Below are 23,745 nucleotides of genomic sequence, written 5' to 3'. Positions count from 1 at the left end.
AAGATGACTTGACTGCCCAAGTCACAAATGTGTCCCTCCAAGGCCTGCCAGGCTGCTTTTTCATTTTTGTTGCAGTTTTAGAGGGCCTTCTAGCACTGTTCCCCAGCTCTGTGGTCTTCCTTTCTCCTGTAAACAGCCTCACTCGCTCCCTAAGGAAAGGAACATCTTTCCCCATGGGCTTCCTACCTCCATCCCGTGTTTTTTAATACAAATGTGAGTAGAAGCATATTAGAAAGGGGCAGGGGGCTGAAGGACCCTTACTAGTTGTGGAGGGGGCACCTATAGGTTTAGATGAGTCTGACAGAAAATTTTCAAGGCTAAATTTCTACACATGCCTTGGCAACGGCACTGGAAAGGTGAACTGTGCTTCTCCTTAGGAGCTGCTGGTGAGCAGCTTTCTAAGGGGTGCAAGTGAGGCTTCTGAGGAAAACTAAAACTAGCTCTGTTGCATCACACATCTCAGTGTTGTGAAAGATGTCCTTGTAGATTAGTGGCAGGCATTGACTTAGGAATGCAGATGAGTAGAAAAGGATGCAGGAGGTGGTAACCAAGGAACCCTCGCCAGGTAGTTGTATTTAGCTACCAGCCAGTGATGATGTTATGGCAATGATGTTACAGTACTCTTACACTTTTCCTCACTGTCACTGTTTTATCTAAAGGCCTGCATTTCTTTGCCTGTTACTATTTGGGTTTTTTAATCATAATGGCTTGTTTCCACAGCAGCTGTCATTTGAGTTGCATATGCAAATCATTTCATTCATGCTGGTCTAATTGCAATGTACTTGATCTTCATGTACCAATGATCACTGGAGTTGTGTTGCAAGGTGTGAGAATGTCCTGTTCCAAAATCTATGTTCCAGTTGATGAGCAGTGTTTTGCAGATGCTCACATTACGATTTAGAGGTGCAGAGATTGGTCAGGTCTGCTGAAATGTGTTCTTGGCCCACCAGGAAGAGCCAAGTTGTGCAGGGATCGTATTGTTGTTTGTCTTATGCACAGGCACAGCAGAAGTCCCAGGATGATAGGTGATGGAATTGGAAGTGAACATTTCCCTGGATCAAGGGGACCAGTTTTTTCACAAAATTAAATTCTTAACCAGGAATGTTTTTAAAAAGCTTCAGCAAAGAAATGGGAGTCATTAGTTGTGACTTCATCGAAGCAGATTTGTCTTCACCCAGTGGGCTGCGCTTAGTGCTGCAAGATACTGCACTAACAGCTCTCCTCACCAGGCTGTGGTGACTCCTCCACTGTTTCCCTTCTCCTGTCTCTATCACATTCTGCTTCCAGTAATGATGATGATGTCGTTGTTGCTGTGTCTCTTTTAGGCTTCTAGAATAGTCTGAAAAAGCTTCTGTCTGTCCCTTTTTAAATATTAACTTCATGATGTTCTTGAAGCTACTTTGACTGCAGAGTGCTTTGATGTGTATGTGAAGTGTCAAGAGACTGGAGAGGCTGTTACTTCCATGCACCTGTTAATGCAGGGTGTCTCCAGAGGAGTCTGTTTTCCCTCTAACTCCAAGCAGTGAGATTGTATATAGCAACGCTGCCTGCAAACATCTGTTCAAACAAACAGTTTGTCCCCATCATAGCATTCATCCAAGGCAAAAAGCCATTGTGGATCCATGTTTCATAACCTAAAACTTTTGTGCAGCAATAACAACAGCGTCCAGACTGATTTGAGGGGAGCACATGTGCTAAAGCAGCTTTCTTAGGGGACAGCCAGGGTAAGGCAGTTAGTTGCTGTCTTTGAGGCTCCATTTCAAATGTCATTTGCTGATTTTGTAATGGAAACTGTAGGTATACTTTTCACTGTTGATTTAGACCCTGTTAGCTTGGCTTTGCTGTTTGAATTGCTCCCTTTTTTTGAGGATTGGATTTATGAGGTGGGTTGAAACCTCCAGTTTCAGCTATTTCAGCCCACTTACTCAAGATAATGCTCACATTGTGGGGACTTGCCAGGGCAACGAGCTTTGGCTGAGAGGAGGAGAGTTAGCCAACTCCAGCTACTTCAGGCATGGGCAGGAACTGCACGGCAGGGTCAGGAACGTTCAGCTGTGCAGCTTTGGGAAGCTGTTGGACAACTTAGCTCACCTAAGTGACCTGTTCATCTGACTCTGTTTCCCTGCTCATCACTGCAGTGACAGATGAGGTTTCTGGGGACTGTTGGTACTTGGGGAAACCACCCCAACCAGAGGATAACACAGACTTTGCTCGGTGTATCAGTACTGTCCAGCAATGGTGTCTGGAGTGTGTCTTGAAGGCCAGATCAGACCTCCAGATCCAGGTTTGTGTGCTCTAGTTGGGACATTATTCCTGCAAGAGCTGTGACACTGTTTGCTTTTGCAGTTGCGTAACACAAACACTGAGTAAGATTCCTCGGCTCACAGCGCGTTGGCATTTCATGAATCTGAGGAAGAGCAGCAATTCTCATCACTTTTAGGGACTGAATGTACTTCGTGACTGGGGACTGCCTAGGCTGGTAGCTACAGCAAGTGTGAAAGCAGCACGGTGAACTTTTAGCTAATTGTCATTATTTAGGCTTAATATAATCATAAGTTCTGTGTGTTTTAGCCCCCAAAGATTTTTCCTTTTTTCAATCCAGATCACTTACTTCATAGTATTTACATTTAGGAAATTGATCTTGCTAAACTGCTTGGAAACCAAGGAAAATATCCTGTAATAAGTTCAAACTTAGCTTTGATGCCAGTTGAATTTAAGTGGCTTGTGTTACCACAAATTACAGTTGTCTGTAAGTCTCATAGAAATGCATGCAAACCCCCTTTTTATTCCTTTTATTCCCTCTTTCCTTTTAAGAGAGCAAAGAAGCTGCTGCATCCAAATGTGAGAATCATCTGAAATTTGAAGTCTTAAATTAAATTTCTGAGTTTTGCTATCTGCAATAGACTAGTTAAAAGTACAGCACCTGATCAGCCTTTATTGCTACTTAAAAACCTGTAACTGGAATTGTTTTTCTCTCATGCCTTGGCTGATGATAGCACAGATGAGTGACTTTTGATCCCTTCCTTGTGTGTAATTCTGACCTGTTTATGTATTTCATTTTTGTTCTAGCTTTTACAAAACTGATCACAGTAAATGGCCAAGAATATCATCTTCAGCTGGTTGACACTGCTGGCCAGGTAAGTTATCTTTCTTTGAGTCTTTCTTCCAGGTGAAGACAACAGATATTCATACTCTGTTGAGCTTAGTTGGTAGTGACTGTGCATTCAAAGGTGCAAGTTAACTTAAAAATGATCCTGACTTGTTGTTTAGTCACTAAAGAACTTTTTCTGTAGTATTTATTTAAAGGTTTTGGTTTGTGTTTTGTTACTGGGTTTTTTTTTTCCCCCTATCTATTGAATTAGTGCCTAAAAAAGGGAAGAGGGAACTGCCTTAACACTGATGTCCCAAAAGTTCATCAGTGGCTTGTGTGATATTTACAGAGTAAATCAGCAGTCTTGCTTTAGATAAAAAATGGCACTTGGATAAACCCTGGGGAAATTTTTCATGGCTTTTTCCTATTCGTGTGCTCCAGCTACACCAGCATGACTTGTATCCGTGAAGCAGTCATGGGCAGCAGACAGATTCATGTAGGTGGTACTTACTGAGTTACCAATAAACTGCTGCAGTTTGTCTGCATTTTAATATGATGGTTCACATGTGTGTCTGAGCTCCACGTCATGACAGGGAGCAAGGAGGAGACAGGGAGCACGTGTCCTGCAGCATGCTGGGGAGCTTTGGGAAGTTCAGGTGTTCATTATTTACAGGTACAGGTGTTCATTACATGGTGCTGCTTGGCTGAACCTATGTACAGGAGTGCTGCATCTTTTGAGAGACTCTATATTAGGGAAAATGACCATCAGGGACCACTAAATCTCCGTATTTTTATCCTAAAGTTTTTTTTGTGCTTACATGCCCTTGCCTTCGTGATCTCATACTATGCCTCTGGATTTTTCCAAACTATGAGTAGTGCTAAACAATGTTAGTGTTGTAAAATATTCTGCTAGTACTTGAGGCTTTAAAGCTGCAGGACACCTGCTCATAGCTGGGAGACTATTCAGAAGGGTTGTAACCTTCTAGGTATGTTTGATTGCTTTCTTGGAAGAGAGCTGTGTGACTGGGGAATTGCCATGCTGTGTTTATATGGTGTCAGCCCGTGGTGCTCATCAGCAACACATGTAATCACTCAGAGGTGTCTGAGCACAACACTGGCCGCACGTTCCGGGGCAGGATTGCTGGATGGGAAATGCTCTGCAGAGAAGAGGGAGGGTGAGAGAGGGCCAGGCTGAGGAGTGTGAGCAGCAGAACGAGCTCCATAGGTGTCACTCTGTGCCATTGAGTGCACTTGCATTACAGCTCCAATTGTGTAGCATAGTGATAAAAGAAGAATTCCTCTCTGGGGAGGAAATTGCCTTCTGGGAAGGCAGCATGACTCACCACTAACATACCTCTATTGCTGAGGATTAATTTAATGTTACACAGTATTGTGGAACCTAGATAGCTTATTTGCCAGCCTGTGGTTATTTTCAGATTTAATTCTTCACAGAACGATTTTAACTTTGATTTCTGGCTCACAGGGTTAGAGGGGAGAGATGATGTTGGGTTATGGAAGGTGTGGCTTGGACAGATTTCTTTCTCAAGTCTGTCTTGCTTAATGGCCCATAGGGAGTCCTCACGTGTATACAGCGCAGCAAGAATTGTATTGTAGACACTTTTGAAAACCTGGCTTTGGCTTGAAAAGTTGTAGCAACGTTATTTTATCACTTGAAAAATTTCTTTATTTGACCCGTAAGTTCCAGGGAGCATAGCAGCTTTTCTTCTTCTTGTAACAAGCTAAAAATAAAGTCATGAATTGGGAACAGTTGAGATTATGGCACTTATTTTTCTTGGTATTCCTCTTCTGTCCTGTGCCTCTGTACTTTCCTGGTTATTTACTGAGCTTTGTGCAGTTTAGTTCAACAGGGGTCTTGATACAGGGTCACAGAAGAGGAGTGTAAAAGGAAATGTTACCTAACACCAAATTCAGCTGGGGCAGTCCTGGGAAATTCTGGGTAAAGTCAAGCCACTACAGAGTTGCACTTTCACCTGTTTTACACAGACTTAGCTCAGATCCCTTCTGTATTGACTTTGAGATTTCACATCCAGCTGGAGTGGCACTTTGGCATTTCAGAGAAGATTGGGGGGGCTGCCCTCACTGTGTAGCAATAAAGGCAAATGAGCGCAGCTTTTGCCAAGTGTTATTCTTTCAAACTTTTTTTGGCTGGATCTGTGAATTTGATTTTATGAAGAGTTTTTCCTCTTCTGCCAGTGAGGGAAGTTTGATTCCTTTTGGCTGTCTAGATTTAAGCTGTGTGATTGCACTGCTCTACCTGTTCAGCCATGACAATAAACAGAGAGGTTATTTGATCTTCAGCTAAAATTACCATCCTCAAAAGCATTGGTTTAGCAATTTGAGAACTCATACATTAGGAAGTATGGCTCTTGTCAAAATGGAAATGTTTCCTGGGAATATCTGTTGGAAGAGGCTTTTAACATTGGATTCATAATATTTGTGTTGCATTACCTGCAATATGTCAATTTTGTTTGCCTATTTGGTCAGTCCCTTTTCTAGAGGGGTAATAAATTCAGTAATTAAGTTTCTGGTGGTTTTGTCTGGGTTTTTTTATTTATGCAAACACTTGTCATATAATGTAAACTTATAGTTGTCATAAAGCAACTAATAACTGTATTTTTTGCATCTCTAGCTGGTAAGCATTAGCTGGTAAGCCACAATTATTCGCTTCCTACCAGATTCCTTAGGTAATTTAGATGTGATCAGTGTCACTTGAAATTACAAACTGCTAGATCCTGTTGTCAGCTGTTGAAATTAAGATTTTGAAATGTATCACCAGCAAGATAAGAGGTGTAATTGCTAATTAGTGGTGGGACAGAGTGGATGTTTTGTACTAATACAAACAGATAATTAAGCAGGATAAGAGGATTGGGAAGAGCTTCAGCTCATCCGTAGTCTTAGAGGGAAGAAAACATAAAAGCTGTAGATTAAATTGTTGCATATCCAGACTGACTTCTAGCTTTCTCTTGGTTTGGTAAAGATGCCACATGTGACATTATGATGAAAAAATTCTGGAAGTGCTACCTATACAAAATGTCTTAGAGATATGACCAACTTACCTGATGGTGATCTGATGGCAGCAAGTTCTGAACTGTGGCACCCTTAATTTTAAATGCAATATTCCTTCCACAGGATGAATACTCCATATTTCCTCAGACGTACTCCATAGACATCAATGGCTACATTCTTGTTTATTCAGTCACGTCAATAAAAAGGTAATAAAATCTGTTTGTGTTCTTTTCTTTAAATATTTCCTGGGTTTAGCTCCTGCCTCTGGTATATTTTATGTGTGATTATTCAATTAATCTCTCTTTCCCTTAGAAGTATAATAGGAGTGAGTATTAATGTTTTTTCAGAAACGTCCCCTCAGACCCATATGTCACAGATGCTTCTCAGAATAATGTGCAAAGTACCATTAAGAAATGAGATAGTGTTAAACTACACTGTTTTGAGGTGTAAGTAAAAGTACAAAGGATTATTTCAGAAATAAGTAGAGTTTATTGGTCTTGCATCAGATACAATGGCAGACTTAAATACAAAGCTAAAGGGCACTGTACATTTATGTGAAGTACCCAATTTGTTGCTAGATCATTCCTTCAGCCTTGTAGCTTTTTACAGTACTGAGATTCCTTTGACTTCTTGTCTTGAATTGTCCTGATTAACCATAGAAATATTCATACAAACAGCAACATATGACTTTTGGACTGTAAATGCACTCTTGGCATGCTGCAGCAATTAATCTTCCCTGAAGGTTGTCCCAGAGAATCTCTCTTGTCCTTGCTGTTCCCTGTCCATTCTGACAAAAGGACAGAATCCATCTTACCTGAAGACAGGCAAGACACATCGGCCTTTGTGCGACTTTGTCATCTTCTGTTATTTCCTCCCTTCCTCTGGTCATCTTGCTTTGTTTAAATACTGGTTATCCTTGAATAGGTGTTGATTTTCTAATATTGTACAGCATCTTTATTAGGACAGCTGAATATTTTCTGAAATTTTTGTTTGAATAAAGTGATTAAGACCTTAGACCTTCCAGCCTCATCAAGTACGAGAGAAGTTGATGCTTCCCTTCTATTTTCAAAGCAGCTGGTGAGCTTTTTACAAGTGCTGAAGTGTTTCATATATTTTGCTCTGAATCAAACAAAACTGGATATTTCAAGCTCTTTGATAGAATGTCATAAAATACAGGTAAAGCAACTTGCCTGTTGGCTCTTTTTCTTCTCAAAGGAAGGATACAGTCTGGTTATAAACTTGTGCTTCTTGCAAGGTCTTTAATGTCGAACAGATTTCACAGTTCTTCATTCTTGGTTTTCATCTTCAGTTCTGAAGTAGAGAAGGGCAAGCATGTGTTAGGCTTTTATGTGTGTCTAGAGATACTAAACTACCAAACTGTTGGGTCTGAGTTTTTTAGTGAGAAGTTCAGTGGTGGTGCTGATTAACTTGTATGAAATAGGAGTCAGTATTCTCTGCCCTAAGTAGACAGTGGTCCACTCCTAAAGCAAATACAAAGGTGTTCACTGATATATGGTACTTGGAGGACAGAAATGCCTCTGACTGAAACCAGTGTGCATCACTCAGAGGATTCTGCAACCTATGCTGTTCCCTGTTTGGCAGCTGAAGGACATGTTCTTTCTCAGCCACTGCAGTTGTTGCCTCATGGTGTCTTGAGCTCAACAGGTGAAGAAATGAACATCTGATGTTGTGGTAGCATTCAATCAGTTAAACCAGGTTTTTATGGTAAAAATACAAACAGGACAAAACAGAGTGAGGCTGTAGGTCAAAAGTCTTTTCATCACTATTTAATCTTGATCAGTTTATTATGAGTTTTTATTGTTGTTGTTGTTATTTCTTCCTTAAAATTTCGAAGTGTCAGTGATCCTGTCTTATTCAATTCCTTGTGTTCTGTATCAAGACAGTGTTAAGGTGATAGGAAAGATCTTCCACAATACTCTGGTAGCTTCGATGACTTGCCCAGACAATGAGATCACAGTCACCATCTGTCCTGACTTCTGTCAAAGTGTGTCTATTGATCCAGCTGGGCGAGAGCTTTGACAGCAGACTTAATAGAAATGCTCTTTTTAAAGTTACCATCTTCCCTGCTAACCTCCAGTGGGAAGTTTAAATAGAACTTGAATAAAAGCTACTGGCCTACATTTTTCATATTCCCAGGCTCTCAGCAGCAAGGTTACTGGAAGGCTTTTGCTCTAGTTCAGCTTAATTAAATTCCAATTTTGTATCTTGCTAGGTTCCATGATTTTGTGTAACACGTTTATCTGACAGCTAGTAATGGTTTTTTTTGTATTTCACACATTGAACTGTTTGCTGTAACCCATTTGCTTGACAGAATTGGATGGGACCTCTTATGGTCTCCAAATCTCAGAGTTTCACAGCTTGATGTGGTGGTGCAATTTTTGGATTGGTCAGTCCTTGCTCCTTTTTTGTCCTTTCTCCTTTCAACATTATTAATTTGGAAAGCTTTCTAGAACATTAGTTGGTCAAGCCAATTTCATTCCTGGCAGTTCTTAGCAACTTGTTTCTGTGTCAGAATTGTGTTTGAGTTTAAACAGCACTTCTCCTGTGGTTTCGACCTTGATCTGTTAACGTGGATCAGTTTTTTACTTGTAGTATTTTCACTAAAAAAGGAAGCTCGTGCACGATCTCAGACAAGCAGATAAGTACCCAAAGTGGGGAAATGGATAACCTAGGTTGGACAAGAGCACTTGGCAGCATTGTGCATGGGAGCCTCAGGTGAGGAGTCGCCAGGGTGCTGTGGTGTTTTTCTGGCTAAGCTGAAAACAACACACCTAACAGGAAAGGGAAGCAGGGATTGTACTGTCCTAGGGATTCAGTTAGCCTGTGGATAGTGTGCTAAGATCTTTCCTCTTGCTTCAGACTGAGAAACAGTTTTGTAGTCTGTAGCAGATGTCTTTTTGGTAGCATTTTTATTCTTTCAGTTTGCAGGGTCACTGAGTTTGTGCGTAGCAATGCCTCTCGACTCTGTCACAGCCAAGCTCCATTCAACTCATGTTTCCTAAGTAATTATGAGTGTCTAAGGCAAGTTCTCAAGACTAGAATTTCACTAATACCTTCTCAGCATAAGCTCCTTGGGTCCCTGAAGTCCTTTCATTGATTCCACATTTTCGTGTAATCTGTAGTATCCTCCTTGAGTTACCAGTAGCAATTTGTGCCAGACCAAGTCACGCTTATGTTTACAAAGAACTCATTTTCTTGATAGGATACACTGAAACTATTAGCTGAGCATGGAGAAGCATTGTGTTCCACACAGTCTCAAATATTATTGCTGGAGTCTGACAAATTGACCTACTTGACAGAAAATCCGTCTTAAATGTGGTACAGTTTATTGTTCTGGAAGTGAGAGGTTTTAATGCTTTGAATGGTGTTTTTAGGCACCAGGTCTTTGATTGCTCTGAGCTGGAAGCGTGTTTGAGTGCTGCTCTATTTTTAAGAGTTTCAATTCTAATTGAAATGCAGTGCAAGTCAAGGCACTGCCTGTAGCTAACAACCTTGGAAACTGGAAAAGTTCAGGTCCCTTTTCTGTTGTCTAGTTGTGTGTCTCATCCCTGAGCCTGTGCCTCTCTTAAAACAAATCCGAGCTGTGCACTTCATGTACCAGCATTTTTTCTGTAATGTAACCAGAGGAGCACAACATCTGCTCTTCAACCCTGTTTGTAGCTTGTTCTGCAAAGTACTGAATGTCAAATGCAGTGGATTTTGTTAGTGAGGTTTTTGACTTGATATTTTATAGTACTGCTTCTTACCTCCTGTCATCCAAACTTCACCTATGTGGTAGGGGAACAGACAAAGAGTATTTGAATAATCATTGTTTCAGTGCCATCTTGCTAATCAGTTTACTCACTTCCCATAGAAAATTAAAATTTTGGGCTCCTTTTGGCTTTTACAGAAATAAAACATAATTATTATATATGAACTAAATGTGCTTTAAAAAGAATGTGTTCTTTTAAGATGGAGCTTGCCTAACTAATTACTTTTTCTTCCAATTTGCTTTAATTTGACATACTCATCCAGGATTGTTGGACTGCAGCAGTTAAATTTCTCACTGCTGATAAAAACCAGATGAGAGGTGGGAGGGACTTGGGGTGATTCTGTGTTAGATGCATCAGTCCTGGGTAATGTTATTTATTTCTGCAAATACCATAACTGGGGAGGCTGTAAGAGTAGGCTCAGGCTGGTCTCTGCTGCTGCTGGGACCAGTTTGCTGTTATTACAGAAACGAGTAAGACTTCCAGCATCTTTGTAGTTGTGCATACATAGAGTAAGTTTTAAACACAACCTACATATGCATTTAATTGCTTGTGTATTGGGTATTGAGGATAAACATCAGAGTGCATGTGTGACTTCATCCCTTTATTTTGCAGTTTTGAAGTGATAAAAGTTATCCATGGCAAGTTATTGGATATGGTGGGAAAAGTCCAGTAAGTAGTGACACTTTCATCTCATTTCATTGCAGGCATGTTGCTAGTGCTTTGTTCAGTATACTGTAACTGTTCTGAAGTTCTGAACTTTCTTTCACAGAATACCCATTATGCTGGTTGGAAATAAAAAAGACCTGCATATGGAACGGTATGTGAACTCCAGAATGTGGGAAATGCAAGGCAGCAGCCCACATTCCTGTGGCTGCAATGCGCTGGGTTTGTTCTTGGCTTTCCAGAGCCAAAATCAAATTGTAGGTTAAAATAAGTTACTGGCAAAGGAATTGTGTCCAGAATGTGAACTCCAAGCCATGAACTTCTGTTGTAATGTTGACTTTTTGCTGTGAGGTTCTAGAGACAGTCATTAACACACCGGGTTTTTTTCAAAGTAAGTAACAGAAGTGTATTTGTCACAAGAGCAATACAAGATGATATTACAGATTATGAAAACAAAGCAATACTTTGGGACAACTGCACTTCTGGGTCACAGAGCAGTTTTACCTGGCCCAGAAGTGCATTTGGCAGCAGCCAAAAGCAAATGCTTTGGATCAGACTTCACAAGACGTTCTTATTACAATGCACTTAAGTGTTTTGGTACTCTGAGGTATTTCTTGACATAGCAGATTCCAATTCTTCTGCAAGTTATGAGAAACATATTTTTCTTTCTTTGGTCAGGGTGATCAGCTATGAAGAAGGGAAAGCTTTAGCAGAATCCTGGAATGCAGCTTTCTTGGAATCCTCTGCTAAAGAAAATCAGGTAATGGATTCAAGAATCACTTTAGTCAAATAGCAGTGTAATGGATGACTCAGAGTTTCACTAAATAAAGGAACCTAAAATATTTGCATGTACTGTACAGATATTTTGTGTAGATGGAAGCAGAATGGCTGTATGCACTCAGGTTTATGTACACAAGTTTTTCCCTGCAACTGTCAATGGGAGGAGGAAGTGAAGAACTGTAAGTTCAGCTTCACTGAACATATCAGAACATATAGTGACAAACTAAAGCTCAGATCCACAGGGTGGGTGGAACAGGGTCTGTTACCTTAAATCGGAGTCACTGCTGGCAGAGCAGTGATTTGATGTAAAGTGATGAACCTCATGTTTTAAGGTCCTGGGCAGGCTCAGTCTCTCTAATGGGGGAATAATCATTTTGTCTCATGTTTATGGTCAACAATGCTACAAGTTATTTGAGTAAAGTTGGATTTTCCCTGAAAGAAAGACTTGGATTATTTTTTGGCAACAGATATGGAACACTTGGAGTTAGTTTATCAGTATTTCTCTTTCTGGCTAAGGCTTGCATTAACCTTGTCAAAACTGGGCATGATGGAGGCATGAAATTTCTCAATATCTTCTCTGTATGCAGGAGAGCTTCAAATGCATACCAAGGGAAATCAAATTGACAGTGTAAAGAATAAACCTGTTTAAAATGTCTGATCCTTTTTTTTCCCACCCTTTTTTTTTAAATAACTTAATCTGGATTAGGCAAAGCTGTTGCCTGTGCTTTTGAAACGCATCTTCAATATGCTCTCCTGCATACAGAGAAAATAAAAAGAGCACAAGATGCTCCTTGATTTGCATTCTCTGTCCCAAGCATCAACTTTTGGCATATGTTCACAATGTGTAACAGTGCAGCAATTGATATCCAACAGAAGAATATCTTACTGATAACATTTCTGGAGTTTTTATTGTTCTTGAACCAAGAAGAAAAAAGTCATGTTTATTTATGTAAAGAAGCTACAAGCTTTGCAGGATGCTTGGTATGTCCTGTGTGTTAACTTGCTGCACTGACACAGTCTCCTGGACTGCCGTGTATTTGTGCTCCTGTATTAAGTTAAGCTGCCAGCTGTAGTTTATGTATCAAACTTGGTACCCTTCAGGGAAATCAAAATGGGAATTGTATATCAGATATTCAAAATCCTGAACAGTCCTGTACAAATCCCACCCAAAAAATCCAGAAGTCCTGTGCATTCTGGCTGTCAAAGGTCTTCCTTTCTGCAGGATCCTTCAGAATAGTGATTGCAGGTCGCTGTAAATTCTGTTCCTCTGGATTTAGCAGGAGGTTGTTAGAGGCAGGTGCCTGAACACAATTCCTGCTTCATGCCTGCTACATAATACACTTGGTAAATTTGTCCAGCTTCAGAAGTCTGGCAGATCAGATGTCACTTCTGAGATGGGCGCCCGCAGCATGTGACCATCCTTCAGGCTCTCTGGCACGTTTCCTTCAGAGGCTTGGGATGCGTGGAATAAAGTGTGAAGGAACCCAACACTGGCACTGCTGCCTCAGTCTTCTCACACGTTTCCAGCTCCAAAGAGGTGGAAGATTGAGTTTTCAAAGCCAAGTGTGGAGTCTGGAGCTGTGAGGTGCTGGGGGAAGAGGAGACACCAGGCATTGTAACATCTCTCCCTGTGAGTTGGACCAGGAGCACTTCTGAACTCATTTGGGTTTTCTCCTCCAAATCCTAATCTGACAGGATCAAAAATGCTGATACATAGACTTCTGTCAGGACAGGGCATCTTTTCTTACTCTGAAACTGTCTGGTCTGGGGGGAAAGAGGGTTTGTTTTGAACTTGATAACAAGCTGTGTTGTCATTTTCCTGGTACTGAGTGTTCATCTTACGTAAGTCAACATTACTGGAAAAAGAAGTCTATTGGCACTTCTTGCATGGAGGTTCATCCAAATAATCACCTGTACTGGCGTGGTACAGCAAATGTAACTTGACTATGAAGATTAATTCCAAACTTCTTCCAGAAGTGCTTCAGCTTTTGTTTGTTTAACAGAAAGCTGGTTTATGCTTAAGGCATGAGTTGGACTGGATCAGGGATTTGGAACTTGAGCAGAGTTCAAAGCTTCTTGACTGGGAGGATGTGTTAATTCTCTTTAAAACCAAGCCCATCTGTATTTAATGGATTTGGAACAGAAATGTGACAATTTCTGATGTGCTGGTCTGAGACTGGTTGTGTACATGATGTTCTTCACAGTGGTGAGGAGAGGGGATCTCCCTGATAGCGAAGGCTCTTTTCCCTCTCTTCTACCTTCCTGCTTTGCCCCTCCCACCCCCAAAAAATCCTTTTTGGAGCATCTGTGAGAGTCCAAGGAGCATAACCCAATTATATTGGGCAATTAAAATAGTTCTATAGATTAACTTAAACAAACTATGCCTATTCTGCCAAGAGTTATCAAAAGATAACACGTCCTAGAAATGGCATGACTTGAAGTAGATGGAAAGTGAGAGAGGCAAAGATTAAAGCTGCAGTGATGATAAATGGTAGTGGCTGGCAAGAGTTCTCAAGGTCAGATAGATTTGAGTGTGTTCCAGCTCCTCCAGACGTGGGTGACCTGGTAGGACTTTGGGAGGAGCCTGCATATCACCAGCACATCAGTCATCAAGGGAAATCCCCGGGCTTTGGGAAGGCAGTCCTGACACTTAATGGAAAAGACCTCCCTGAGAGGGCTGCTGGGCTGTTACTGTCATATCTTCTCAAGCTGCTTAATTATTACCAGACATGTTGAACTGCTTTGGCTAACTTCAGTGACTTCAGGCCTTTCTTGTGGAATTCCCTGCACAGTGTCACCCAGGCAGTAGTAGAGTGCTTTGTCTTAATCCCAGTGCAATAAAGTCACTCTTGGAAATACAGTCAGAATCCAAATTGGTCTTAAACCCAGGTGAAGCTGGGAGCCAACTTCTACTGGAAGAATTTAGGAAGTAACAAGCAACTAAGTTGTGTTCATCCAGTTATGCAAAATTCATTAGATAAATTGCAAGAGGAGCAAAGAAATAGCAGAATAATTGCTTCTTACCAAAATGGAGCTCTCTTAAAAAGCAATTGCTTGGTTGTGCTTTTTTCAAAGGCAGCTTCATCTTGGAGCTCAGAAGTTGCACTGCTTAGTAAATGCTTCAGAGTAGCTTGGAATCCAGAGATCTGATGTGTTTGGACTGGCAAAGGATGGGGGGCAAAACCCTCTTTTACCTGGCTGTTGTTGAAATTCCTGTGACCAGTTCTGTGCTAGGATAAACCAATAGTGTGAGCAGCTGAGAGTTTCCTCTTTGAAATAATAAAATAGTTGCCAAAGGATGACTGCAGCACTGTGGGCTGGGTTTGGGTGGTTGTACCTCCCTGCTGGCTCCTGGCAGCACATTCCCGACTCCCTGCTCGTGCAGGGAATCTGCCTCCCCAGCTGCCTGTCCTGCTCACACCAAGGGCACATCTGCAGCAGCAGCTGAGCCTCTGGTGTCCCCTGCTCAGGGATGGGCTCTCCAGGCAGCAGGTGTTGCCCAGCCTGGCATCTCTTCTGTTTCCTCAGGGAGAAAGGTAGAAGGAAAAGCCAGATGGCTTCCTGTGGGCTAGGTGTGACCCACATTCCATAATTGGACCATATGGAGGCAGATGCATATAAAGTCTGGCTGTGTCCTTTATTCCTTGTCACAAAAGATCTTCCTGCATTGTTTAAAGGCTCGGTCTGAAACTCTTCAGCATGTTTGAGCTGAATTACAAATTCCAAAGTGTTCACTGTAGGACAGTGATTAAACCTTCCCAGTGTATATGTATTTTCTGTGAAATGAATTAACAAACCCTGTGAACTCCTACATCTCAGTGCTTCAAACAGCATGTCTTTGACAGGGAATGTGCAGCTTTTTGGTTGACAGAGTAAGTTGTGGAGGTTTTTTAATGGGCGCTGTGAAACGTGGGCAAAAAGAACTTGTGCAATAAAATGAAACCATTGAAAATTTCAACTCTAAGGAAACAGTGGTGCAGTATATTTGTAAATCAGTGCATCACCAGGTTTTGATTAAAGCAGTTTGATAGCAACTCCAGTCCTGGCCATGTTTCTCCTAAAGTCTTAATTTGCCCAGGAAGGGTGTTGTATCATTACTGAACTAACAAGCCACTTCTGTCAAGTTCTGTTGGGATTGCAGGAAACTCCATTATAAGGAGGAATACCCTATTTCCAGCTGGTGAAGTACTTTAAATAGTTCCAGAGATCATACTGTGCACAAACAGTATAAATATGGGAAACTTTAACATTAAGTCTAATCTTGTTAAGATTGCTGTAGGGCTTCAGTCAATGGGATTAATTTGGAAGTGATCCAGTTAAGAATTATATCTTGTGGAGGTGGAAAAACATCTGTTAGATCAGAATATGTAGCCATAAATCACAGGGTGCTCTTCAGCCTGCTGATTAAAACCAACAAAACCCCCTTTTTATCCTCTTTCTAGCATGGCTGCTTTTATATAATTTATATACTTTCCTATGCCTGAAATTCTGAAGTGGATGGCCAGAGCTTGGATCAAATGGCAGTCTGAGACAGTCAGGAGACCATTTCCAAGCTGAAGATTCACACACTGAAGCTCTAGTCATGCCGTTCAGGCTATTTAAAGTGTAACCCCTTTACTCTCAAAAGGACTTCATCAAAAGATATTGCTCAATATTAGTGATAGTTCAGCTTGTGCTTTCCCCTCGTGTCCTTGCACTGTGTCTAACACTGATCTTACTGATAGGGACAATGAGAAAATCAAGAGTTGTAAAGTCATCCCTCATACTGAGCTGTGCAAAGTCACTGTTGAGAGCTGGAAAATCTGCTGCCTTCTGTAATTACTCATTATCTTAGAGATTACTGAGAGCAAGTGGATTGGTTTATTCTCCGGAGCAGCGCAGCATCCAAACCTTCCGTGCTGTCAGTCACTCGGGGCAGGCTCACCATGCAAAGTACAGTGATTACAGTTGTGAACAAGCTCTGTTGTGAACCTGGCTCAGTTTGTGCCTGCCCTCCCTGCCAAGGGTTGCTGTGGATGAGGGTTTGCACTTCCCTTTGAAACTAAAATTACTGCGTATTCCCTCTTCACTTTCAGAATAAGCATTGGATGTGCGTTTATCTGCTGATGTAGCTGGTAAAACTGCTAACATTTTTTAGTTTTTCTTTCAGTAAGTGGGAGGTCCCTCCTAATGGTGTGCTCTCTCTTTGCAGACTGCCGTTGATGTTTTTAAGAGGATAATTTTGGAGGCAGAAAAAATCGATGGGGCAGCTTCACAAGGGAAGTCTTCATGCTCAGTAATGTAATTCCACTGCAGAACCTGAGAACACTGGGAATACATTCTACCTGAAGAAGCAAAACTGCCCATTATCTTTAAGGATAAACTATGCTTCTTTTTTTTTTTTTTTTTTTTTTTTTTTTCCCTTTTTTTAATTTTTTTTTTCTTCTGTTAACCTGAAAGATAAAGAGTTGGTTTGGAGCCTTTCCCTTCAGATTATGTTAAACTCTGACTCCTGTGCAAATGGCTTCACTTCCATTTTCAAATTCTAAGCAATCATATTTTCAATTTATATATTGTATTTCTTAATATTATGACCAAGAATTTTACTGGCATTAATTTTTCAGTGTAGTTTGTTGGTTAGAATAATCATCAAAATGATGCATATTGTTACACTACTATTAACTAGGCTTGGATATCAGTGTTTCTTTGTGTTAAATGTATACTTGTAAATAAAATAGCTGCAAACCTTAAATGTTCTGTTTATAATTTTTCGTTGATTCTTCCATATCAACTTTTTTTTTTTTTTGTGAAAAATGTTCACCTGCTGACCTTAAGAGGAGGCGTGAGATCCTTGGAGCCAATGGATTGTTTGACTATTGCTTGGGAAGTTGTTTGCGAGTGATCCCAAACGTTTTTGCTACTGGAACTCCAGGCTGGCCAGGCAGCTCTGCTTTGCTTTGTGCCCAGTCACGGGAAGGAGAGACAAGTGCCAGCGTTATTTGGAAGGGAAGGCCTGGGTTTCAGTCAGAACCTGCTCTGTGTTTTCCTCTGTAACCGTTGAGTAAAGGGTGCGCAGACCCGCCCCGAGTTCCTGCGCTACGGACTGTTCACGCGGACTTGTGACTGGGAGCGCTGTCAGGATGGAGTGGATTTATCCAGGTCACAAGCGTAGACTTGTTAAGAGAACAAAAATGTCATTTAAAATAAACTGCACGTCCTGAACAAATCAGTGTGGGCTGTTTGTTGTGAATTCCTGTGCTCCTGGGTAGCGCTGGTAGAGGTGAGCGGCCTCTGGATGCCTGGCCATGGATAGTTCAGGGTCCCTGCACAGCTTTCTGTGACCAGTTCCAAGCTTTTCCGTGGCTTTTGGACTAGAGGCTTAGCAAGCTGTAATGTCTCAAGTCTGGAAACAAACTACTTACAACTACAATATATTTTAAAATTTACAATATATTTTAAAAATTTGCAGTTGACCTACTTTGTACTGAAAAGCAGAACAAAACCCAAAACAGTGAAAACAAACAAGGCTGACTTGGGGAACAGTTAATGAAATGAAGTGTTTCTCCTGCATTTTTGTGTTCATTTGAAAACTTAATTTTTGGCAGAAGTACATAGGAAGGGAAAGTTGGAGTGGTTTTGCAACCAGAATTAGCTTTTACCTTCCAGTCTGTCCTAAAAGATACAAATGAAGCATTTTGTTCCTTTGTTTTCTTTGTGCAGTTGTTCCCTCATAAGATATAGAAACTGGTCTACACCTCTCAAAAGTGTATGTAGGAAAACTTGGTATTGTCTTTGCTCATCATGAGAGTAACTGGTAAAAAAAAAGTTGCCCTTTTTCTGCACTTAGGATATTTCCCAGTGTTTCTGAAAACCCGTGTTCCATGGATTCTCGGACCTTGTGCCAAGCACAGGTTGCGTAGCTGGATGATTGTCATGCATGAGGGATTGCTGGAGTTCAGCAGAGAGCTTGTTCAGGGAAACAAGTCCACACTTTGATTTTGGAACCAGACTGAGCCGGGGCTGTTTCCTGCCCAAGAACCTGCAGCACTGGAGCAAGGGTTGCTGGGCTGGCAGTGGAAGGCTGAGGATGCAGAGCATGGCCCGAGGAGCACAGCACAGGGTGTGTCAGTTCAGTGTGATCCTTCAGTGCCCGATCCCTGGGATGGATGAGCTGTTGCATGACCTGAGGCTGTGGTGTTGTATCACTGACACAATGTCGTGTTCTGCGTCACAGGGTGGAAATTCTGGAGTAACACAAACTTCAGTGACCACATCTGCTCCAGTTTTTTGTCAAACTGGCTGCAGGTGTACTGGCATCAGTCTAGCCCCCGAAACAGCTGGTGCATTGCTTCTTGAGGTGTGCCAGCTGCTGAAGGTTTTAAAGGAGATGGATGAGGACATGTGCAATTTAATACTCTGGGATAACAGGTCCTGCCTTCCAGTGGTGAGGCTTTCCAGAAGGGCTTAAAGGCAGGCCCTGGCTCTCTGGATGGCTTGTGGTGGGAGTTTCTGAGACTTGAAAGGGACATTTCATGAGGACATTTAGTGATAGGACAAGGGACAGCGGCTTCAAACTGCAAGAGAGTAGGTTTAGAATAATTAATAGGAAGAAACTCTTAAGGGCAGTGATGCACTGGAACAGGCTGCCCAGTTTATGGATGCTCCACAAAGCCAGGCTGGATGGGGCTCTGAGCAACCTGCTCTAGTGGAAGGTGTCCCTGCCCATGGCAGGGGGGTGTGAACTGCATGGGCTTTTGGGTCCCTTCCAGCCCAAACAATTCACTGAGCCCTGGGAGACATGTACTGCTCTTGCATTTGCTGTAATAGCTGGAGAATTGAACTCATTCACATACGTTCTTCCCTTCCTGTTTCTGCTTCATCCAGTAAAAAATGGAAATTATTCCACTTGTCCCAGCCTTTCTCTGCTAATAAGATCTAAAGGCCAGCCATGTGCAATAGTCTTGCAGTTCTGCTGAAACGTGTAGTCAAGCGTGAACTCCTCGTCCTTGGCTGTACAATCTGAAAGAGATTGCCCTTGGCTTCTCAGGGTGGCACCTTCAGCAGCTGGAGTCTTAACAGAGGCTGGGGCAGCCTCGTGCTTCCTTGTACTGAGCTGGCACAGGTTGGTTCTTCACCCTGAGAGCCCTGAAGTGGGCGGTGGGCAATCGCAAAGTCCTGTTATGTACAGAAGCAAAATACTGCTGCCTAGCAAACTGCTGCTTGCCTGGAGTTAATGAATTTATACAGCTTTGTCTGCCAGCTGCCCTGATCCTTTGGAGGCTTCTGGAGGATTGTGATAAATGGTGCATGGATGAGCAGGTAAGTCATGGAGGAAATAAGTTCTCTGGTCCAGGCTAGGAGAAGAATTATGTAAACCTAATAACGTTGTTCTTAAGGGATGATCATTTGCAAAAGTGGAAGTGCAAAGATCCTTTTCCTGTTGAGGAAATGAGGGAAATTTTTTCACTGTGAGGTTGAGTGCATTCCACCAGCTTCCCACTTTGGACATACTCAAAAGCTACTTGGATGTGGTCCCAAGCAACCAGCTCTGGGTGACCCTGCTTGCGCAGGGGCTGGGCCAGGTGTCCTCCAGAGGTCCCTGCCAACCCCAGCCATTCTGTGATTGTATGAAGATTAACTACTCTAAGTCATGTTCAGTTCTCATTGACTTGTGTGGATTTACAATGCCCTGGTTTGGAAGTGACTCTTGCCTTGCTTGTGCCCCTGTCCAGCTCCTCGCTTTGCTGTGTGAATAATCCTGAGTCCCAGAGCAAGAACTGCCTGTCTTCCAGCCTGCTATGCCTGGAAATGCCAAGGACGAGGAAGGCAGTGGGGCAGGTGAGCTCAGCAGGGGAAGGATGGACTGCAGGTGCTAAGTGGATACATGAGCCGCCTTCTTCCTCTTGTTTCCATGCATAGTAAAGTTTGTTCCTGCCTGATTAACTCCATGACGGGGAAAGTTTGGGGAGTCAGCTGTGGGTCTCTGTGTAATGCTTCTTCCCAGCTTCTGGAAAGGGTTGGTGAGTCCATGCCAGAGAAGAAAAAAGCTGGGAACTGTTCTCATTGTTCCTGTGTGTCTGCAGTAGCTGTGCTGTAGCATCTGGACGAGGTGCAGATGTCCCAGGCGCTGTGCAAGCGCGGTGCAGGTGGTGACCATGTGCCCAGGCTTGCTGGGCTTAGCCTGCTAATTACCACTGCTGAGCTTGAGCCTCTCCAGAAGGAGAAATCAACAGCTTCTAATTAGCCCTTATGTAATCAGGACTGCTCATCTTCAGAGCATTTTGCTAATACTGACTCATCTTCACAACTTCATCTAATAAGGTCAAAATCGCTCCCCTTTGTCAACTGGGGAGGGGGAGTGAAAACCTTTGCACAAAAAAACCTTTGCCTTCAACTCCTGCAAGCATGCAGAAATGTAGCTAAACTGGTCTGGGTGATGGGTGTCCTCAGCATGTAGCTTTTCCTTGGATATCCTGTTTCCCTACTGGAAGTTTTACTGTTTTGAAATACAATGAAAACTGAAAGGATTTCACCCCCCAGGCTTTCTGATGCTTTCCAAAATGAAGTCCAGGTCCCATCTCAGATGCTGAGATGTGCGATGATCCCTGGACAGAATACTGATGAAAACAGGACTGTAATGGGCTAAACCTACCAGCAGGTCCCATTTCCAAGGTGAAGAGCTGTTTTTCCTAGCAGGAAGCCACCCAGATCCATCATTCTGTGGCAGGGTTTGCTCAGTCTGAGAAGGTTTTTTGGAGTCCTTACCCCACATGGGTGACATGAGGTGTTGCTGGCATGGGATGTGTGGTGGGTCAGGGTGTAGGATGGCCACCCTTGATAGAGATATTCTAGAGATTTTTATGTTGTAGTCCATCCATGCTGAAGGCAACACATTGAACCCCAAACTAGTGCCTGGCAGCTGATTCCCTTTTCCAGCAACAGGGGATGTATTCTGCCAGTGAGGGTGTGGGTTGGATGTTTTCCAGAGATGTTCTGCAGTCAGTGTACCCAGCCCTGCAGGCAGCTCTGGGAGGCAGCACATGGTGTATTCAGGTTCAGGGAGTGGGTTAATCACCAGCAGAAATTGGTACTTTTGGCAGCTGGTCTGAGATGGGCCAGGTCTTCAACAAGCAGCATTTATTTCACACAGAAACTCTCCCTTGAGTCATGAAGATGGTTTCTCCCTCAGGTCTTGCTGCTCTGAAGAGGCCCACAGGATGTGCTCATCATTCCCAGCAGCAAGCCAAAAATTTGTCTGTGGGAAGGAGCAAAACCCATGGTTGTTTCATATTTAATGAGCTCAAAGTATCTCCTACTGAGTTATGTGAAAAATCTATGAGCTTTTCAAAGCAAGGTGGTGTTTTGAAAGCCCTGAGCTAGGGATTTTCTGTGCCAGGTCTTACACTGTTTTGCAAATACTACAGGCTCCTCCCGAAGCTGTGGCCTTGTCAGAGGATGTGGAGCAACTCTTTGGCTGCTGCTCCATTAAGGGTTGTGTGGGGCTGCATTGGCTGTAGGAGGTACCTCTGAGCAGAATGCTAATCCAGCTAAGCCTCTGACACAGAATATTCCTGTTCACATTAGCGAGGTCACTCCCAAAGATTCACCTCCAGGAGTCACACCCTGCTCAGCTCCCCTGGCTCTGGCCTGGACAATTTGGAGAGCAAATTGTCTCTCACCACCTCACTCCTCAGTCTCGTGGCAGCAAAGGCAGGCAGGGATAGCACAGCCTGGAGCAGCCCCTGCAGACATCAAACCCAATTCCTCCCTCTAAACCAAACCCACAAAAGAATGTCAGATTTTTGGGTTTTCACTGTTAAAGCCAAATACTCAAACTTGTAAGTTCATTTCCGATGTTTTGTCCTTAAAGCAGCCACAGTGGAGGAAGGCTGCCCACAAACCTTTTGCTGTGGGACTCATGGTCAGATGTGATCCTGCACCTGGGCATGAGCAGGAGGCAAGGTCAGCCCCATCATGACATGCCTGAAATGCTGCTAGTGGCCACAGGCTCCTCAGGCTCTCTTTTCTCCCTTCCATTGATAGCCTTTCTGTCTTTGGCAAGGAGTTAAGGGGGTTTGTCTAGGAATTACCATTTATATTTATCCATATTCTTTTTTTCCCATCATTTTCCTTTCTTATTTCATATCTTTAACATGGTTTCTCAAAGAAATGAGGATAAAGTTGCCACACTTTTTCTCCATCTCTCCCGAAATAGCTTTTGAACCTGTTGGACAATTTCTAAGAAATCTGACAGCCAGGCACAAGTCTCAGGTTCATCAAGCTCTGGCACATTGAATTAAATGTCACACCTTAAGAGAAACAGGAAAATCCCCTCATGAGACAGAGCTGGAGGAAACCAGGCTTTTATCGTTCCATAAAAATCTCCTTCTGAGGCAATATTTGCTTTCCTGGGTGCTTTGGGGCAGTTTGCCATGGGTGCCGTGGGTCTTCCTCTCCAGGCACCCAACAGCTCATGGTCAATGCAAAGAGTGCATGAGCTACAACCTCAATGGATGGAGAATTGGGTCCCAGTGCCACCAACAGTGTCACCCCATTGTCCTTATGCTCCCAGCCATGACTCGGAAGAGGGACACTTCTCCTTCCCTCCCAGGGCACTGAGTGCCACAGGGAACTCTGCTGATGCCCCCATCTTGGCTGCTGCTCTTCCAAGTGGGACTTCCAAGTGCACTGTTGCTTTTCCCTCCACCATCTGGTGATTAATTTAACACCTTAAAATTGGCACCGGCATTTCAAAGAGGGTTTGGGCAGGGTTTTTTTTTTCAATCAGATGCGGCTTTTTTCATTGTTTCCTGCCTCACAGCACAACATGTACGTGTGAGCCGTGTTCCCGCGATGCCGGGGCAGGTTTGCCTGCATCAGCTGGAGGATATGTTTCCTGTCCCAGCACAAAGTGCCACCTCCCTCCTTCCTCCTCCAGCGCATCCCAGTCAGTGACATCCTCCAGCTCAGCCCACATGTGTCTGCACACGCGCTTATTAACTTTTACATCTTAATTGAAAGGGTGGCACACGTTTGAGCCCTAATAATGACATCCTTTCTCCCGAAGCAGTCTTTAATCTCGAGATGAAGCCGTGAGCCGAGGCAGCAGTGCGGGGCTGCCAAGCCAGGCTGCTGGCACCTGTGGGGATGGGAGTTACCTGCCAAGAAAGGAGGTTTTAGGGTTCAGATAGGGTTCGGAAGCGTATGCCTGATGGTCCAGGGAGAGAGGCGGCAGCAAGGGGAGGTGATGGGGGACCAGTGAGTGAGGAGGAGGAGGATTCAGTGAGCAGGAGCTGTGTGTGAAGTCTCTTACAGAGCTATAAAAAACATAAAAGACAAATCTCCTTTTAACATGGCCCCCTGGTACATCTCTGCATGCTGGTCCATGGGCCACCCCCATACATCTGCCTTTACCTCTTCCTAGCCTGGCTC

At 43.0% G+C, this 23,745-nt stretch overlaps 1 protein-coding gene across 2 annotated transcripts in view; it reads left to right on the top strand.

The window, feature by feature from the left end:
* Window positions 1–17,065, top strand: part of RHEB (Ras homolog, mTORC1 binding) — a 38,589-nt gene extending 21,524 nt beyond the window's left edge. Inside the window, exons 3-8 of one of the 2 annotated variants that reach the window (XM_048321489.1) lie at window positions 3,070–3,137; window positions 6,242–6,324; window positions 10,504–10,560; window positions 10,661–10,708; window positions 11,233–11,314; window positions 16,526–17,065. In XM_048321489.1, coding sequence (XP_048177446.1) covers window positions 3,070–3,137; window positions 6,242–6,324; window positions 10,504–10,560; window positions 10,661–10,708; window positions 11,233–11,314; window positions 16,526–16,618 — 431 coding nt within the window. In that variant the 3' untranslated portion in view covers window positions 16,619–17,065. The remainder of the gene's footprint in view (window positions 1–3,069; window positions 3,138–6,241; window positions 6,325–10,503; window positions 10,561–10,660; window positions 10,709–11,232; window positions 11,315–16,525) is intronic. The other variant, XM_048321573.1, reaches the window with a different exon arrangement.
* The last annotated feature ends 6,680 nt before the right edge of the window (window positions 17,066–23,745 follow it).

The sequence above is a fragment of the Corvus hawaiiensis genome, chromosome 1 (assembly GCF_020740725.1).
Source record: "Corvus hawaiiensis isolate bCorHaw1 chromosome 1, bCorHaw1.pri.cur, whole genome shotgun sequence".
NCBI lineage: Eukaryota > Metazoa > Chordata > Aves > Passeriformes > Corvidae > Corvus > Corvus hawaiiensis.
This window is presented reverse-complemented; position numbering and strand designations above follow the sequence as displayed.